General features: G+C 40.5%; 1 protein-coding gene across 9 annotated transcripts in view; it reads left to right on the top strand.

Moving 5' to 3' along the window:
* adgrb3 (adhesion G protein-coupled receptor B3) overlaps positions 1 to 21,300 on the top strand; it is a 418,594-nt gene that overhangs the window by 279,449 nt on the left and 117,845 nt on the right. For all 9 annotated transcript variants that reach the window (XM_061910386.1, XM_061910388.1, XM_061910390.1 and 6 more), the window contains 3 exons: positions 11,372 to 11,480; positions 19,993 to 20,139; positions 21,036 to 21,111. In XM_061910386.1, coding sequence (XP_061766370.1) covers positions 11,372 to 11,480; positions 19,993 to 20,139; positions 21,036 to 21,111 — 332 coding nt within the window. The remainder of the gene's footprint in view (positions 1 to 11,371; positions 11,481 to 19,992; positions 20,140 to 21,035; positions 21,112 to 21,300) is intronic.

Consider the following 21,300-nt stretch of genomic DNA (forward strand, 5'->3'; position numbering starts at 1 on the left):
AAGGTGACTCCCGCAGACGGCCACTTGGTGGCAGCAGCACAGCCACCACAGAGGCCTGCCCCGGCCCATTCAAATAAAAAAAAAAAAGCACCGCAGGGCCCTTCCATTCTGCACATTGTTCCGCACAGCAGATACAAATCATGGCAATTAGTGTGATTAGACCATTACTTAAGTTGAATTTTATAGCACTCTTCAGCCTTTAAATGTTTCATTGATCATGGTGCTGCAGCAGCTGAAAGTCTATGCCAGGGGTGTCAAACTCAAATACAGAGTGGGCCAAAATTTCAAACTGAACAAAGCCGAGGGCCGACGTTGAACAAATTAACCTTTTAATAGGGACCCAAACAAGTTTTGCATTGAATATTGAACAAGCAAGGCTTATATAACTTTATATCCATCCATTTCCTACCGCTTATTCCCTTTCGGGGTCGCGGGGGGCGCTGGCGCTTATCTCAGCTACAATCGGGCAGGAGGCGGGGTACACCCTAGACAAGTCGCCACCTCATCGCAGGGCCAACACAGATAGACAGACAACATTCACACTCACATTCACACACTAGGGCCAATTTAGTGTTGCCAATCAACCTATCCCCAGGTGCATGTCTTTGGAAGTGGGAGGAAGCCGGAGTACCCGGAGGGAACCCACGCATTCACGGGGAGAACATGCAAACTCCACACAGAAAGATCCCGAGCCTGGATTTGAACCCAGGACTGCAGGACCTTCGTATTGTGAGGCAGACGCACTAACCCCTCTGCCACCGTGAAGCCCTATATATAACTTTATAGTGACATGAAAAATTGAGTTTAAAATAATAATAATTAAAAAACATCAATGGCATATCAAATCAAATTTAAATAAAAATTGAATGCCTCTTTTCTATTTGCAGAGGCTAATACATTTGAAAATAAAATAATGAATAAATCAACCATTCAGGCCTTTTTACTGCTCAGTTAATGTCGGGGCTCAAGTGGGTGGGGTTTGTTGGTAGCGGGAAGGGGGGTGTATATTGTAGTGGTCCGGATGAGTTAGTGCTGCAAAGGGTTCTTGGTATTTGTTCTGTTGTGTTTATGTTATGTTACGGTGCGGATGTTCTCCCGAAATGTGTTGGTCATTCCTGTTTGGTGTGGGCTCACAGTGTGGCGCATATTTGTAACAGTGTTAAAGTTGTTTATATGGCCACCCTCAGTGTGACCTGTATGCTGTTGATCAAGTATGCCTTGCATTTACTTACATGTGTGTAGAAGCCACATATATTTCGTGACTGGGCCAGCATGCTGTTTGTGAGGAGGAAAAACAGACTTGACGACAGGTTGTAGGGGACGCTAAAGGCAGTGCCTTTAAGGCACACTCCCAATATTGTTGTCCGGGTGGAATTCAAGAGAATGGTTGCACCGGGAGATTTTCAGGAGGGGCACTAAAATTCGAAAGTCTCCCGGGAAATCAGTGAATGCGGTGTTACAGCGGCACCGCTGTATAACACCGGCGGGCCAGCTCTAATGTTAATTTGATATTGCCTCAAGGGCCAAATGAAATTACATGGCGGGCCAGATTTGGCTTGTGGGCCAGAGTTTGACACCTATGGTCTATGCTCTCTTTTCCCTCCCTCCACACACGTGTGTGTCTCTCTATGGCGAGCTGAAGGAACAGGCCAAAAGCCTATTATTGTTATTACAGGATGCATATTTAAGAGCTGCAGCACTGCAGCGATATGCCGCGGGTCGAGATACAACACTCTCTCAACACTGTTTATCCTTGAATAGTCGCTCCGGGCTACGTCTTCTGTTGTGCACACGCCAGCGCTTTGAGAGATGGCGTCTTCGCAACTTGTGCCTGCACTCCCATAACCCCACCCTGAAAACACACAAAGACCTAGACTGTTGGATCTACCTGACTTAATCAGAATCAGAATCAGACATCCATCATCTTCCGCTTATCCGAGGTCGGGTCGCGGGGGCAGCAGCCTAAGCAGGGAAACCCAGACTTCCCTCTCCCCAGCCACTTCGTCTAGCTCTTCCCGGGGGATCCCGAGGCGTTCCCAGGCCAGCCGGGAGACATAGTCTTCCCAACGTGTCCTGGGTCTTCCCCGTGGCCTCCTACCAGTTGGACGTGCCCTAAACACCTCCCTAGGGAGGCGTTCGGGTGGCATCCTGACCAGATGCCCGAACCACCTCATCTGGCTCCTCTCGATGTGAAGGAGCAGCGGCTTTACTTTGAGTTCCTCCCGGATGGCAGAGCTTCTCACCCTATCTCTAAGGGAGAGCCCCGCCACACGGCGGAGGAAACTCATTTCGGCCGCTTGTACCCGTGATCTTTTCCTTTCGGTCATGACCCAAAGCTCATGACCATAGGTGAGGATGGGAACGTAGATCGACCGGTAAATTGAGAGCTTTGCCTTCCGGCTCAGCTCCTTCTTCACCACAACGGATCGATACAACGTCCGCATTACTGAAGACGCCGCACCGATCTGCCTGTCGATCTCAAATTAAAATTTTCAGCACAATCTCATTCAAGATCAGACAAACATTACAGGGAGACAGAACAGGATCCCTGACGGGTCTGCTGACTTCCGGCGCCCGTTACAAAAAAGGTGAGATACAGGTAAATAAGTGGAGGGGAATGGGGAGAAAAAAAAATAAAAGATTAAAATAAAATAAAAAGGAGCCAGATGAGGTGGTTCGGGCATCTGGTCAGGATGCCACCCGAACGCCTCCCTAAGAAGGTGTTTAGGGCACGTCCAACCGGTAGGAGACCACGGGGAAGACCCAGGACACGTTGGGAAGACTATGTCTCCCGGCTGGCCTGGGTATGCCTCAGGATCCCCCGGGAGGAGCTAGACGAAGTGACTGGGGAGAGGGAAGTCTGGGCTTCCCTGCTTAGGCTGCTGACCTCGGATAAGCGGAAGAAGATGGATGGATGGATGGATGGATGGAAAATTTAAAAAAACAATCTAAGCCTGGGCCCCTGGAGAGGGGTCCAGACTGAGGCAAAGGGAAAAAAACAACTCATAGCCATAGTACACATCCCTCTTACATGTGTTAAAGAAAAAAATTGTCCGTCACCCAGGTCATGGCATGATTTTGGTTTGTTAGTTTTTCTGTTTTAGTCTGTTTTCTGTTGGTTTCCATGGGCACTGATTCTCCTCACCTGTCTTAGTTTTGCAATTAGTGTTCCCACCAGGTGTTTTGGTTAATCACTCCCCTTTATTGTTTCCTGTCACCCAGAAGTAGTTGCTGGGTCAATTCTTGCAATAGGCCAGTGGTTCTAAACCTTTTTTCAGTGATGTACCCCCTGTGAACATTTTTTTAAATTCAAGTACACCCTAATCAGAGCAAAGCATTTTTGGTTGAAAAAAAAAAGGGATAAAGAAGTAAAATACAGCACTATGTCATCAGTTTCGGATTTATTAAATTGTATAACAGGGCGAAATATTGCTCATTTGTAGTGGTCTTTCTTGAACTATTTGGAAAAACTATATATAAAAATAACTTAAAACTTTTTGAAAAATAAACAAGTGATTCAATTATAAATGAATATTTTTACACATATAAGTAATAATCAACTTAAAGTGCCCTCTTTGGGGATTGTAATAGAGATCCATCTGGATTCATGAACTTAATTCTAAACATTTCTTCCCAAAAAACGAAATCTTTAACATCAATATTTATGGAACATGTCCACAAAAAATGTAGCTGTCAACACTGAATATTGCATTGTTGCATTTCTTTTCACAGTTTATGAAGTAACATTCATATTTTGTTGAAGTATTATTCAATAAATATATTTATAAAGGATTTTTGAATTGTTGCTATTTTTAGAAAACATTTTTAATTCAAGTACCCCCTAATCAGAGCAAAGCATTTTTGGTTGAAAAAAAGAGATAAAGAAGTAAAATACAGCATTATGTCATCAGTTTAATGATTTATTAAATTGTATAACAGTGCAAATATTGCTCATTTGTAGTGGTCTTTCTTGAACTATTTGGAAAAAATATATATAAAAATAACTTAAAACTTTTTGAAAAATAAACAAGTGATTCAATTATAAATGAATATTTTTACACATATAAGTAATAATCAACTTAAAGGGCCCTCTTTGGGGATTGTAATAGAGATCCATCTGGATTCATGAACTTAATTCTAAACATTTCTTCCCAAAAAACGAAATCTTTAACATCAATATTTATGGAACATGTCCACAAAAAATCTAGCTGTCAACACTGAATATTGCATTGTTGCATTTCTTTTCACAGTTTATGAAGTAACATTCATATTTTGTTGAAGTATTATTCAATAAATATATTTATAAAGGATTTTTGAATTGTTGCTATTTTTAGAAAACATTTTTAATTCAAATACCCCCTAATCAGAGCAAAGCATGTTTGGTTGAAAATAAGAGATAAAGAAGTAAAATACAGCACTATGTCATCAGTTTAATGATTTATTACATTGTATAACACTGCAAATATTGCTCATTTGCAGTGGTCTTTCTTGAACTATTTGGAAAAAAAGATATAAAAATAACTAAAAACTTGTTGAAAAATAAACAAGTGATTCAATTATAAATGAATATTTCTACACATAGAAGTAATCATCAACTTAAGGTTCCCTCTTTGGGGATTGTAATAGAGATCCATCTGGATTCATGAACTTAATTCTAAACATTTCTTCACAAAAACGAAATCTTTAACATCAATATTTATGGAACATGTCCACAAAAAATCTAGCTGTCAACACTGAATATTGCATTGTTGTATTTCTTTCACAGTTTATGAAGTAACATTCATATTTTGTTGAAGTATTATTCAATAAATATATTTATAAAGGATTTTTGAATTGTTGCTATTTTTTAGAATATTAAAAAAAATCTCACGTACCCCTTGGCATACCTTCAAATACCCCCATTTGAGAACCACTGCGATAGGCAACTGTCATTCCTCGCTCTAGTGATTTTGGTACAGACTAGCTTTCCTCGTTTTTTCACCCTTGGTGACATTTTGGTTTTCTTTAGCTCCCCGCTTGTTTTTTAATTTATTTTTGTCCTCCGTTTAATTGATTAAAGAAAGCTTAATCATACCTATATGCAGCTCCTGCTTGTTTCTGCCTTGGAAGGAACACTACCAGCGCAGCAATGAGACCACGACGTAACAAAAATAACTGAATACACTGAGATCAATTTAGCCCTGACAGCTGATCCCAGGGTAACACTTTAGTATGGGGGACATATTCTCTAAGTAACAAAGACTTAATTTAGAGTTATTTGGACACTAGGGGGGGCTTCACGGTGGCAGAGGGGTTAGTGCGTCTGCCACACAATAAGAAGTTCCTGCAGTCCTGGGTTCAAATCCAGGCTCGGGATCTTTCTGTGTGGAATTTGCATGTTCTCCCCGTGAATGCGTGGGTTCCCTCCGGGTACTCCGGCTTCCTCCCACTTCCAAAGACATGCACCTGGTGATAGGTTGATTGGCAACACTAAATTGGCCCTAGTGTGTGAATGTGAGTGTGAATGTTGTCTGTCTATCTGTGTTGGCCCTGTGATGAGGTGGCGACTTATCCAGGGTGTACCCCGCCTTCCGCCCGATTGTAGCTGAGATAGGCGCCAGCGCCCCCCGCGACCCCGAAAGGGAATACGTGGTAGAAAATGGATGGATGGATGGATGGATGGTTCTCGCCCGGAAAAGGGTGGAGTGCCATCTCCGGGTTGGGGAGGAGACCCTGCCCCAAGTGGAGGAGTTCAAGTACCTAGGAGTCTTGTTCACGAGTGGGGGAAGAGTGTATCGTGAGATCGACAGGCGGATCGGTGCGGCGTCTTCAGTAATGCGAACGTTGTATCGATCCGTTGTGGGGAAGAAGGAGCTAAGCCGGAAGGCAAAGCTCTCAATTTACCGGTCGATCTACGTTCCCATCCTCACCTATGGTCATGAGCTTTGGGTCATGACCGAAAGGATAAGATCACGGGTACAAGCGGCCGAAATGAGTTTCCTCCGCCGTGTGGCGGGGCTCTCCCTTAGAGATAGGGTGAGAAGCTCTGCCATCCGGGAGGAACTCAAAGTAAAGCCGCTGCTTCTCCACATCGAGAGGAGCCAGATGAGGTGGTTCGGGCATCTGGTCAGGATGCCACCCGAACGCCTCCCTAGGGAGGTGTTTAGGGCACGTCCAGTCGGCAGGAGGCCACGGGGAAGACCCAGGACACGTTGGGAAGACTATGTCTTCCGGCTGGCCTGGGAACGCCTCGGGATCCCCCGGGAAGAGCTAGACGAAGTGGCTGGTGAGATGGAAGTCTGGGCTTCCCTGCTTAGGCTGTTGCCCCCGCGACCCGACCTCGGATAAGCGGAAGATGATGGATGGACACTAGGGGAACATGTTAGGGTTAGGGTTACTAATAAGCAATAATTCTGAGGTTATTAAGGGAGAAGACTCTTAGTTAATGGCTTACTTGTTGTATAATAAGGCCATGCAGAATAAGGCATTAATAAGTTCTGAATAATGACTAAGTTCTGCGATGAGGTGGCGACTTGTCCAGGGTGTACCCCGCCTTCCGCCCGATTGTAGCTGAGATAGGCGCCAGCGCCCCCCGCGACCCCAAAAAGGGAATAAGCGGTAGGAAATGGATGGATAATGACTAAGTTGGGTTTATTCACACTGGTATGACAGGGCCCGTAATTTGCTTGTGTCTCTTTGAGCAACCAAACAGCAGCAAACGGTGTCAATGAAAGTAGGAGAAAGACAATGGCTGGACTTCACAGCAATATCAGTGCCTCGTGTTGCATTCATGAGCGCACGCCAGCCCTCCGTCCGCGCAGCACCCACGCGCTGTGCGTCGAAGACATGGGTTGGAGGGTGGGGAGGAGGGTATAGGGGGGACTTCAATGAAGCGTCTCACTGTGAGGTTTTCCTGGCTGTAGACTTGGCCGGGCCTAGAGATCACTATATACTCACCTCCTGTCACTGTTGCCATGGCGAGGGAAGCAAGAGCTCCATCTATAGATACTCCACTGCAGCCGTTTCCCTGTGTGCTGCCTTCACATCTTCACAGTTGCCATGGAGACCAGCGGAATAAGTATGACTGCGCTGTGCGTCAAACATGCCGGAAGGAGTGACAACGGAATGTGCGCTTTTTTATTTTTACCACGCCCACCTAACCCCAACCTCTCACAACTAAGGCTTTTACTGTGCTGTGTCAGAGGCGCTCAACTTTAGCTGATCCTCTTTTAAACATGTGCAAAGGAGGAGGAGAAGGCGGCAGGGGGCCCTGCCTTAGCTGCTTGCCCAATAAGGTGCCACTCAAAGGGCCTTTATGGTTGCGTCACATCTTCATTTTGTGCTCACACACTTAAGTAAAGCTTTTTTTGTTAAGCTTATGTCGCTGCTTGAGGAGTATTGTCAAGTATGGTGAAGCATAATAATCACCGGGGGGGGGGGTCCACGTCAAAGCTTGTGGTGAGATGTGACCTGTCACTATGGGGACGAGCAGCCAAGGGTAGTGATTTATTGAGCTGGAGGAAATTGCTCACTGGGCTCCCAGTGTCAATGGCTGGGCTTGTGGAGCTGTCCATGGTGCTGTCCATGGTGCTGACCACAAAGAGCCACGTCAACCATCCACTAGTGACCGAGCTGCCCATATTTGTTGAGCCATTGATTCCTTGGTCTATAAGCTATTGAAAATAAAGGCAAGCAAGCCTGTCAGGTTGCAAATTAGACACTAATGAGCATTTTATTGGTACGCATCAAAAAGCTGGTAATTGCGCAATAGAGCAAAAGAAAAACTAAGTTTTAATATAAATTAATCTTCTTCCACTGAAGTCTAAATGGATGCCACATTCAAGGCCTGATCTACCAAGATCCAAATAGCACGCGCTAACTGTAAAACTGTGTGCTATTATTGGGCGTGTCGCTTGTACAATCAGAAAGTAGTGCAGACCTCTTGATTTATAAATAAATAAATAAATGGGTTGTACTTGTATAGCGCTTTTCTACCTTCATGGTACTCAAAGCACTTTGACACTACTTCCACATTTACCCATTCACACACACATTCACACACTGATGGAGGGAGCTGCCATGCAAGGCGCTAACCAGCACCCATCAGGAGCAAGGGTGAAGTGTCTTGCTCAGGACACAACGGACGTGACGAGGTTGGTACTAGGTGGGAATTGAACCAAGGACCCTTGGGTTGCGCACGGCCACTCTCCCACTGCGCCACGCCGAACAATTTTTTGCGGTACTACTGACATTACTGTACAGATGCCCTCCATATGCATGTTAATATGCTCTGCAACTGTTTGTGATGTTGTTGAACTAACAGCACACACATATAACCGGTACCATCTTTTCTGAAATATATAATTGCAATCTAAAGACAACAGAAACTATTTTTAGCAAGCTGAAAAGCTGCAGGGAGGCGGTGGTCGATCATTATTGCAGCGTATACGTACTGTATGTCTGGAATGATCTAAACACAAGAACATGCTTATTGAAAGAAATCTTTTCATAAAGTCGATACACTACAGTAATATGTTTCCCATATGAAAAACTAAATGCATTTAGAAAAATACACCAGCAGACACTAAAATATATTTGTTTAATCAGCCCCTTAATTCATCCAGCAGTTATAAAATTATAAAATGATATTGCTGATTGGCGATATTTCTTTTTTCTTTTCTTTGATTTATGACAATATAAATATGTTGACACACGCTCATGTGTCAAGCACCTTTTTTCTCACACCATGTGCGTAACTGTGCCAGTTTGCGCATACTTTTCGGACACAAAATAGCACCCACAGACCAGTTAACAGTCCTGATAAATCATATTGCGGGTTTTGAAATACATTTGTATCTCTTCCTTTCAGTATTGTGCATGTTCTTATAATCAGTATATATTTTGCATGTACATGAAGACAGATATGCTAAATGGATTGTGCTCATTATTCTGCTCACTTACCAAACACAGTCCTCTACGCACACGTTTAGTAGATTAACTTTGTGTGTGCTATCAAGTGTACTTGCGTTTTAGTACACTCAAACCTTTAGTACATAAGGCCCTTAATGTACGGTTGCAGAATTATCATGACGAAAATAACTATTTCTGGGGATTTATTATTTTCCCTCAATACTGATAAGTCTCTATTCTCTATTCTCCATTCATGTTTGCATGAAATTGCATTTGTGTTTCTCCTTTGCCAATATACCACATGTCCACAAACAAGTATTTGGACCTTTGCTAACAAATAAACATGCATACATACTGTACATACAGGTTTAAAGTCAGGGTCTTTTCTTGTATTTCAGTTAAGTAAGCAAATAAAGGTAACCATGGCAGGCTATCAGTTACCTGGAGCTAGTGGTTACACAACAGCTAAGCACTCAATAGCACACTAACTAGAGATATGGCATAAGTGTCCTTAATTGAACAATGTTATAGTCTAAAACAGGGGTCACCAACCTTTTTGAAACCAAGAGCTACTTCTTGGGTACTGATTAATGCAAAGGGCTACCAGTTTGATACACACTTAAATAAATTGCCAGGAATAGTCAATTTGCTCAATTTACCTTTGATAAATGAATCTATACATATAAAAAAAAATGTGTATTTCTGTCTGTCATTTCGTCGTACATTTTTTTTTTCCTTCTACGGAACGTTTTTTTGTAGAGAATAAATGATGAAAAAACACTTAATTGAACGGTTTAAAAGAGGAGAAAACACGAAAAAAATTAAAATTAAATTTTAAAACATAGTTTATCTTCAATTTCGACTCTTTAAAATTCAAAATTCAACCGAAAAAAAGAAGAGAAAAACTAGCTAATTCGAATCTTTCTGAAAAAATTTAAAAAATAATTTATTTAACATCATTAGTAATTTTTCCTGATTAAGATTAATTTTTGAATTTTGATGACATGTTTTGAATAGGTTAAAATCCAATCTGCACTTTGTTAGAATATATACCAAATTGGACCAAGCTATATTTCTAACAAAGACAGATCATTATTTCTTCTAGATTTTCCAGAACAAAAATGTTAAAAGAAATTCAAAAGACTTTGAAATAAGATTTTAATTTGATTCTACAGATTTTCTAGATTTGCCAGAATATTTTTGGGGAATTTTAATCATAATAAGCTCGAAGAAATATTTCACAAATATTCTTTGTCAAACACAGAAGCTAAAATGAAGGTAAAAAGGTATATGTGTTTAAAAATCCTAAAATCATTTTTAAGGTTGTATTTCTTCTCTAAAATTATCTTTCTGAAAGTTATAAGAAGCAAAGTAAAAAAAAATATGAATTTATTTAAACAAGTGAAGACCAAGTCTTTAAAATATTTTCTTGGATTTTAAAATTCTATTTGAGTTTTGTCTCTTTTAGAATTAGAAATGTCGAGCAAAGCGAGACCAGCTTGCTAGTAAATAAATACAATTTAAAAAAATAGAGGCAGCTCACTGGTAAGTGCTGCCATTTGAGCTATTTTTAGAACAGGCCAGCGGGCTACTCATCTGGTCCTTACGGGCTACCTGGTGCCCGCGGGCACAGCGTTGGTGACCCCTGATCTAAAACAATTATCAAATCATTATAGCTGCCAATTATTTACACTTATAAAAGTATCTTAAGCAAAAGCATATTAGAACAAACGTCTTTGAAACAAATGTGTCCGCATCATTCGACTTACTGCATCATGACCTTAAATTATCAAGTTTCTGTGGCTAATAGGTTTCATCAAAAAAAAAAAAAAATTGACCATTTCACTTTAACTTAAAGGCAGTCAAAGTCAATTCCAGATAATTAAGAATAAATGGGTTTGTGTTTTTCATACCTCCCATTGTTCTCTCTTTGACTAATTTCACTTCATGAAAGCTTTTTTTTTTTACATTCCACACTAGATAGGAATAAAAGTATTTATGATCTGTGCTGATATTGTATTGAATCTATAAATTATCTGTTAGTATTCCTTTTTTATAATGATCAATACTTAAAGGTTCAATATCGGTATTGTATCAGAAGTGAAAAAGTTGCATTGACATTAAATTATGTTGAATTAAGTTATTTTAGTTTTGCAGGTCATGCTTGCAAAAGTCTAGATTTAAATATTTAAGAAACCAAAATATAAAAGTAACAATAATATACCTAATATTAATTTTAAAGGATAATAATGAACATTGCTTTATAATAATGTATCATTAATTGCAATCATATTGGTAATAACTGTTTGAGGACATTACAATAATATTTAACCCCAGGCTTTTATTTCCTATCACATTATTTTTACTTCATGTTGTTTGTTCCCTCACAGACAGTCTCAGTGTGTGTAAACCCAGAGCAGCAGAGTGGAAAATGAGGTGCTTTATCTTTGATGCATTTAATTTTTTTTTTGGTCTCACGCAGATCTATCCCGGAGCGGTGGAGCTCATGCAGGTCATTGAGGAATTCATCCACATTGTCGGATTGGGCATGAAGGATTTCCACAATGCGTATTTGATGACTGGGAACTTGGGTAAGAATCGGCCTTGGAGCCTTTGCTTCTACGACTATCATTAGTTTAAAAGAAATGATGCGTGGCGCACGGACTGGAGGAAAACTGCTGGGGATCAATAATGTTTATTAAAACAGAGCAAAGGGGTTTTAACGTGCTCAATTCTCATCCAGACAGAATTATGTAAGAAGAGAGGCACATATATGTAAATGCATATGTATATACTCATTTACATACATACACATATATATCTATACTCATATACATATAAATGAATTTTGATGAACATCTCGAGCCGTATTGAAAATGAGATATTAATCAGAAATGTGAACCATATCTGACCTAACTATAACTAAGGGATCTGTTGTAATCGTTGATGTAAATTGTGTTACAAAATGAGGACAGGAAGTGAATATGTGCTACTATATTGCTATCAGGCTTCACGGTGGCAGAGGGGTTAGTGCGTCTGCCTCACAATACGAAGGTCCTGCAGTCCTGGGTTCAAATCCAGGCTCGGGATCTTTCTGTGTGGAGTTTGCATGTTCTCCCCGTGAATGCGTGGGTTCCCTCCGGGTACTCCGGCTTCCTCCCACCTCCAAAGACATGCACCTGGGGATAGGTTGATTGGCAACACTAAATTGGCCCTAGTGTGTGAATGTGAGTGTGAATGTTGTCTGTCTGTCTGTGTTGGCCCTGCGCTGAGGTGGCGACTTGTCCAGGGTGTACCCTGCCTTCCGCCCGATTGTAGCTGAGATAGGCGCCAGCGCCCCCCGCGACCCCGAAAGGGAATAAGCAGTAGGAAATGGATGGATATATTGCTATCAATTGGAAAAGGGGTAGGATTAAATAAGCTCAGTTAAAACATAATACATTTTAACCAACTATTATTCAGAATTTATATAAACGATGTATATATAAACACAAAATAATGTCTTTTGGTTACTATTCTGAATATATATATATATATATATATATATATATATATATATATCAGCTACAATCGGGCAGAAGGCGGGGTACACCCTGGACAAGTCGCCACCTTATATAAAAAAAATATATATATATATTTTTATATACACCCTGGACAAGTCGCCACCCTATATAAAAAAAAAAAAATATATATATATATATATATATATATATATATATATAGATATATATTTTTTATATATATAAAGTGGCGACTTGTCCAGGGTGTACCCCGCCTTCCGCCCGATTGTAGCTGAGATAGGCACCAGCACCCCCCTCAACCACAAAGGGAATATATATATATATATATATATGTATGTATATGTGTGTGTGTGTGTGTGTGTATGTATATTTTAGAATTTGGATTAATCATGAATAACACGGGTGATAATGAGCTTTCGTATTAAAAAATGGTTTCAGAAAAGACCCCTAATATTTGTACCCAAATGCATTTTAAATGTTAGAATGTCATTTGTTTTGCACAACACTTAGTAACAGTTTTATCTAAAGTCCAGTCAAGCTAAACATTGGACTGAAATCTGCCAGCGAGCACACCAGTCAAAATCTCCTCAGTCATTTTTTTGTACTCGCTGTGAACAGAGGCATCCAAAACGGTGTGCAAGCTCACACCAAAATGCGTGAACTGTGTCATTTGATGCTTTGACATTGTTTAACATGAGTATCCAGCATTGTAACAACAATGCCTGATTAGCACTCCACACAAGTCAATAAAATCTACAAAGTTCACCTTTGTGCATTCACACCCAGCATAAATTGTTTGATGGACAAAATAACACGAAGAATGAGTGGCATTAAACACGTCTTTCTGTGGCAGCGTCAGAGAAAGTCGTCCATGTAAACTAATTACGGTGAGTTCAAGGACCGCCAAAATTAGTAGGACAAAATGTTTCATATAAACAGTGTGATTTTTAACAATTAGGGAGGTTTATGTCATGTTTTCCTCCTACAGAAACCATATTAAATCAAAAATATATTTTCGCCCCATCTATTTCTATTTTTATACATTTTTGAAAAAGCTCCGGGGAGCCACTAGGGCGGCGCCCCAGAGCCGCAGGTTGCAGATCCCTGCATTAGTCATTACATTGGGCAACATCAGCATCAAATAGAACACTAAAGTAAAAATAACTGTGCCTTATTGAGACATTTTCTTCTCCATAGTCTAATAGTTTATTGAGGTATCTGATCAACTGCAGTGCAATTAAATATAATTAGAGCAGCACACTGTCAACACATTGTCCTGAAGTGTGTACCGCCATGATAACATAATTATTTCAGATGTGGGAAAATATGGTGGGTGGGTCTGAGAGAACGTTATCGAGCTGTATTGAAATTAGAAGTTGTTCATTGTAGCCGTAATGAGCTTGAAAGACATTTTTAATGCACCGCTGGTCATAGCGGGGATTAAAAACGCCCCTTTTTTGAGACATAAAGTCTGCTGATATGAGTCTTGGAACAATATTTTTCCTCGCTAATGTTCTCGTGGGTTCTTTTAGCTTGTGTGTCGCACATGCTCCGGGATGACGGCGGGTCTCTGTGGCATTTCATTTCGCACTCAGCCATGGATGCCGCCTCACTGGGAATGGAATAAAAGAACAGCGCTCTTGATTTATTCATGCAAATGAATGTGAGCACGAACAGCTGGGCTGGTAGGCAATTCCTCCAGAGGAGTCGCATTTTCTTCCCTGTATTCTTTACAGTGGCCAACGTTTGACCCACTTATGGCAAACACTCGACACTCAGAGGCTCTTTATGCTGCATGATTTCCATAATGATGGATTGGAGGCCCCCAAGAATAGGGTAGCAATGAACCCAACCCTCAACATGCACCTATGAACAAAACGTGAGCGGCAACTTAAATAAGTCAAAAAAGAAAAAGATTGGTACTGTTTTTGTTTTTTTGTTCTTCCTTTATATTACACTTCTGGAGGTTATGTGTTCTGTGAAAACCAACTGTGAGAACTCGGTGTAGCATCAAGAAAACTTTACAGCTTTCAAATTATTTAGACGCACACGGACATTGCATTTGGAAAATGGCACATCGGAGACTGTTAGCGGCAAAAAAAAAAACAACAGAAAAAAAGTCACATTAGGGCAATGTGACTTTACTTGAAATGGTTTCCTCATCAACCTCGTCTAATTATGTTGGAGTGGAAAAACACTCACATTGCAAGTATACTGTACACACACTCTTGAAACTGGTTCCCAGGCCTAATGGGAGTTATACTTTAATTGAATTTTATTGAAGTTGTTGAACACTACTTTTGTCTACAAAATGCTTAAAGTCAAATTCAATTAAAAACACCCACGCAGCAGAAGGCAAAAAAGATGCATCTTTAAAGGCCTACTGAGACCCAGTACTACCGACCACGCAGTCTGATAGTTTATATATCAATGATGAAATATTAACATTGCAACACATGCCAATACGGCCTTTTTAGTTTACTAAATTGCAATCTTAAATTTCCCACGAGTTTCTTGTTTAAAACGTCGCGGAATGACGACGCGTGCGCATGACGTCACGGACCGACAGGAATTACTAGCGCTCTACCACTAGCGGCTAAAAGTCGTCTGTTTTAATCGCATAATTACACAGTATTCTGGACTCTGTGTTGCTGAATCTTTTGCAATTTGTTCATTTAATAATGGAAACTACAAAGAACAATGCTGTTGGTGGAAAGCGGTGTATTGAAGCTGTCTTTAGCACCGAGACACAGCCGGTGTTTCTTTGTTTGTTGTGAAGCAGAGCGGTCAAGCGAACGTGTTTTCTCTACGTCAACCAGCATGTTTTTGGATGGGAAAATTGTGATATATATCTTACCGGACACATCATTGGATTATTCGTGTTTCTGCAGCAGCTGTCAAAAAAGGCAGTTGTGAGCTTGTCTCCTCGGCTTCTCTCTGAGACACTGCGTGTTTACCGCAGCCATACGACCTCGAGCTATGTCTTTTTAATCTTTACAATCGTTACAATCTCACTAAAACACTATGAAAACAATAAGCAGATAAGGGATCTTCCTGAATTATCCTAGTAAGTACATCTGAAACGCTCACACTGCCGCCGCCCGTAGCCGTCGCTTTTTTTTTTTTTTCTTTCTAGTCCTTCACATTCACAAATCTTTCATCCTCGAAATTCTCGGTCCGATTTGCTTTTACTCCCATTATAAACAATGTGAATATGTGTGGAGCCCTGCAACTCGTGACGTCATGCGCACGTATTTCCGGTAAAGGCAGGGCTTTTTTTATTAGTGACCAAAAGTTGCAAACTCTATCGTCGATGTTCTCTACTAAATCCTTTCAGCAAAAATATGGCAATATCGCGAAATGATCAAGTATGACACATAGAATGGACCTGCCATTCCCGTTTAGATAAGAAATTCTTATTTCAGTAGGCCTTTAACTAATGTATTGGATTGTATTGGGTTTCCATGAGTGCTGATTAGTTTCACCTGCCTCTGATTAGTGCTCGTAACGCTCACCTGCTCCTTTGCATTAATCGGAGAGCTACATATTCCTGTCTTTCGTCACACATTGTCTGGCTGTCTTATTTGCTTCCACGCAAAAGTTACGACGTCTATTCCTACCACCCCAGATCCAAGCTTTGATTTTGTTTGGCTGTTTTTATGCTAAGCTTTCACGCTAGCTATTTCCTTAGCTCATTTTCTCGTGCGATCGGCAAGCTCGTCTTTTTGTAGTTTTGTTTATTGAGACAATAAATCTTTGTCTCACTTGCACCTTTGCCCCTGGAGTTTCTTGCTGCATAACCAAGTGGCCACCTCGTCACAGTCTGTTTCTGACGTTGATTTGAGTATTGAATTTTGGTCATTTTCTGACCAATACTCTAGAACACAAAGACAAAGTTGAAACGACATCCTTTTCGACAACATTTATTCAATGTCAGGTTGATTTGACCAATGGAATTTGGTCATTTCCCAACCAACAACGTGGTTACAACGTCAGACATCGATATTGTCTTAATTTACAAATACAACTATTTTCCAACGTTGTTTCAAAGTCACTTTTAAAGGACATGTTTGTATAATCGACATTGTATCAATGTCGTGTGCCTGCTGAGAGTTGGACTTCATCAGAAAGGGTACTTTTCTCACGCAGGGCTAAAAGGCCGATGCTTGAGTGCCACTCGGTGTCTATCTGTTCACGTGCCTGGTTGTATGAGGGGCCGTTAGGGACATCATTCAGAATTACCTCTTACATACACTACTGAAATGCTCTCACATAAACAACTGCAATGTTTTTCTCTCACACACACTACTGAAACACTCTTATACACCACTACTGAAACACTTTTATACACACTACTGAAATGCTCTCACATAAACAACTGAAATGTTTTTCTCTCACACACCCTACTGAAACACTCTTATACACACTACTGAAATGCTCTTACATACACTACTGAAATGCTCTTACATACACTACTGAAATGCTCTTGCATACACTACTGAAATGCTCTCACGTAAACAACTAAAATACTTTCACATAAACAACTGAAATGCTCTCACATAAACAACTGCAATGTTTTTCTCTCACACACTAGTGAAACACTCTTATACACCACGACTGAAACGCTCTTATACACACTACTGAAATGCTCTCACATAAACAACTGAAATGTTTTTCTCTCACACACCCTACTGAAACACTCTTATACACACTACTGAAATGCTCTTACATACACTACTGAAATGCTCTTGCATACACTACTGAAATGCTCTCACATAAACAACTAAAATACTTTCACATAAACAACTGAAATGCTCTCACATAAACAACTAAAATGTTTTATCTTCACGCACACACACACACACAACTTGCGTGTGAGGGACAACAATGTTAGTATTATGTGTGCAAGGATTTCAGTTATATGTATAAGAGCATCTTACCAGTGTGTGTGAGAGCATTTTAGTAGTGTGTATAAGAGTGTTTCAGTAGTGTGTGTGAGAGAAAAACATTTCAGTTGTTTATGTGAAAGCATTTCAGTAGTGTATTACAGTGTTTCAGTAGTGTGTGTGAGAGAAAAACATTTCAGTTGTTTATGTGAGAGCCGATTGTAGCTGAGATAGGCGCCAGCGCCCCCCGCGACCCCGAAAGGGAATAAGCGGTAGAAAATGGATGGATGGATGGATGTGAGAGCATTTCAGTAGTGTATGTAAGAAGTAATTCTGAATAATGTCCCTAACGGCCCCTGATATGGTTGTATGGAAGCGACTCAAACTCGTTCGATTGTGGTGTCTACAACACATTTCCTGAGGTTACGAAATCCCAAACAATTTTTCACTCACAAACAACTCTTGATGAATCAAACATTTTCTGAAGAGGACAATTCCAAGTAGAACTGTAAAAACATACTGTGGAACGAGGGCCATTGATTGCGAAAGCTTCCGATTCCAGCAGCTTGTCCTCTTTGCCGCATGAGCACCCGGAGGACAAAGTGGTACTTTAGACACGCTGGGAGATTTTGAAGGATAGTTTTGTCCTGCGTCTCTCATGTGAAACGTACTCACACGCATTAATAACGGAACCAATGTCCCTTAAGGTGAAGGTAAAGCAAAAAAAAAACCTGTGTTAATATGTCGCAATTCACTTATTGCAGTGTGCCTCATTGAACATCTCCTCCATAGCCTCGATGCACTGACTTGCATCACAATCGCTTTATTTGTGTTGCCGAGCCCCATCAGGCAGATGCAAAGCCCCGTTTACATGCAGAATTACCCCACGGTCTGAAAGGCAGCCTCTTTATTATAGGTTTGGCTTTCACGCTGTAACCCCCACACCCCTCTCCAACCGCCCTGACGAAAAAGGCATCCATACCTCTGCCATACCCAAGCATCTGGCACTGGGAGACGAGCCTATTTTGCGCACGTTGTGGCAATGTGATTTCATGGCCTCTCCCTGATCATCCCGAACACACGGACACGCCTTCACTGTCACGGTCTTTATCCCAGCGTAGAGCCTTGCCAGGATCCAAATGGTATTGTTGGCAAAAGAGCGATGAACAATGGAGCTTTTGCATCAATGGGGATTAGCCTCACATTCCCCTCTGAAGTATGCACCTGACTGGGACGGGTTGTGATAGCGGGTGGGGAGCGGGCCAGCTTTATCCTCCTGCTTGTAATGCCGAGGCCCGTTTGCTTGATCCGGGGAATTTTCCCTGTTGTTGCCGTAGTGCACGGACAGGTGCTTTGTCGCGCCTCAGCAGGGAGGAGAGAAAAGGAAAGAGCGATGAGAGAGATTACCTGTCTGCTTGTTGTCCGGTGCTAGTTTGGGGATCATATACTTTCTGTTAGGAATGTGTGCGTAAATGCAATAATAAGAAATTTAGCCTGGGGGGGGGGGGGGGGGGGGGGGGTAAATTATGCGGTCCTCTCCAAGATTTCTCATAGTCATCATTGTCACTGTCGCCGACGTCCCACTGGGGTGAGTTTTTCCTTGCCCTTATGTGGGCTCTACCGAGGATGTCGTTGTGGTTTGTGCAGCCCTTTGAGACACTTGTGATTTAGGGCTATATAAATAAACGTTGATTAATTGAATTGTTTGTTTTACTCCAGGATTTCCCCCCGACAGTTGGAAAGAGCAATTTAAGCCCATATGTTGTCCCTTGATCAATTACTAAATTTGGAATATAACAGATGAGCAAACATTGTGTGCTAAAATGACAACAACACATAAAATCAATGAATCAAAACTCTATTTATATAGCACTTGTCATACACAGGCAAGTTGCAATACAAAGTGCCAATTAAAAGGGTTGAAAAGGAAACACACACGCACATTTACATATATATATATATATATATATATATATATATATATATATATATATTCATATATATATATATATATATATATATATATTCATATATATGTATATATATAATAAAATCCCTACAAGCCTGTTTCGCAGGTTACCCTGCTCTTCAGGGGTTTTTATTATATTATATATATTATCAAATCAACCTTGAAGAGCAGGGAAACCAGGCGAAATACATAATACAATTAAAACAATGTAAGGATTGTGCCCTTAGAAGTCTTGCAGGAATTTGTGTTGTGTGCTTGCGTGTGTGCGTGCGTGCGTGCGTGCGTGCGCGTGCGTGCATGCGTGTGCGTGTGCGTGTGCGTGTGTGTGTGTGTGTGTGTGTGTGTGTGTGTGTGTGTGTGTGTGTGTGTGTGTGTGTGTGCGTGTGTGTGTGTGTGTGTGTGTCACTGAGGGATGCACAAATACATCTGTAATCAATGTGGTTGTTTTTACCATAAATAATATAATTTTCAACTACATTTAAGTTCCCTGCTTTGAACTTTTAGCACAAGTTCCTTTTATCCCTGTTATATTCCTGTTTGTTTCCATGGAATGCTGCCATACTTGGTACTTGGAATGCTTGGATCTAAATGTATATGTACATATATACAGTGCATCTAAATCGACTGATACCATTTTTCCTTCAAAATTCACACAAACCCATCTTTTGATTTTCGTCTCGACTGTTCTGACCGACACCATTTGTGTTTGATTGTGCTATTTGTGCAGTGGCCAGCATCCAGAGGCTTCCAGCTGTGTCAGTGATGACCGACATCAACTTCCCCATGAAGGGCCGGAAAGGCATGGTGGACTGGGCCCGCAACTCTGAGGATAAGGTGGTCATTCCGAAGGGCCTCTTTGTCTCCCAAAGCGCAGGTTTGTCTCCCCAGTGTCTCGCAAAAAATAACCTTACCTGAAAAGACACCATCTCCGAAACCGAGTTATATATTTTTATCTGATTTGTCACAATTTGGCCTTCCTTTTTTTTTTTTTCATTCAAAACCTCGAGCAGCATTTTAAGATTATACAAAGACCTTCTAACTTAGACTTAGACTTAGACAAAATTAATTTATCTACACAGTAGCTCAGTTTCAAAGGATGGAAAGGATAATGCAGGTATAAAGTACACTAAAAATGTACCATAGTAGTAATATAAAATATAACATACCGGTATATGTAATATTTACATATTATATATACAGTATATAATATATACTGATATATTATATTATTATATTACATTTCTATATAATATATACAAATCCTAATTACCAGGTACAATATTACAGTATATGTAACAGCTGCAGCAAAAAAAATACATAAAAATAATAAAAGAAAATTAAAAACTTAGGTTACTTACTTAGGTTTTTTTTATTATTTAACCTATTTAAACAATAAAAAAAAGGTTTAACAACTTGAACCATTTGATACTGAAATATGAAATTAAATAACATAATAATACATAAAACACTAGAAAAACAAAAATTAATCAAACAAATTTAGCTTTTTTTCATTAAAATGAGGAAGTCAGGATTAACGACTACAATGAGCACATTTTGCATTTAGAAGTGAGTTTGAAGTATGATAATGCATGGTATGGATAAAGCAGGTTCCCCCAGGTCCCCCCACCCCCACTATTTGAGAAAGACTGCTTTACAGACGTTTTTCATCAAATGATGTCACAGTTTTAATTAGTACACATTTGCATAATATCAGTTATTTTACTTTTTGACTTTCACTATATGACTAACTCAAGTTTTTTCTGTTTTTAGACATGGAAGGATCACCTGTCTTCATTTTGGGAACAGTTCTTTACAAGACCCTTGGACTCATGCTACCTTCACCAAAGTAAGATCACTGGGCCACCTGGCTGCGATTTCCTCGCCTGCCGACCAAAAATTCAAACTACAAAAGGTTTTGAACATTTGAGAGCTGAAGAGTTGTCGGTTTTCCCGTTCAGAATAGTAGATCAACTCTTTGCAGTAAAATATTCCTGACTTCCTTGTCTCTGGAACACCTCAGAGACATTGTTCCAAG

The sequence above is a fragment of the Nerophis ophidion genome, linkage group LG09 (genome assembly GCF_033978795.1).
Source record: "Nerophis ophidion isolate RoL-2023_Sa linkage group LG09, RoL_Noph_v1.0, whole genome shotgun sequence".
NCBI lineage: Eukaryota > Metazoa > Chordata > Actinopteri > Syngnathiformes > Syngnathidae > Nerophis > Nerophis ophidion.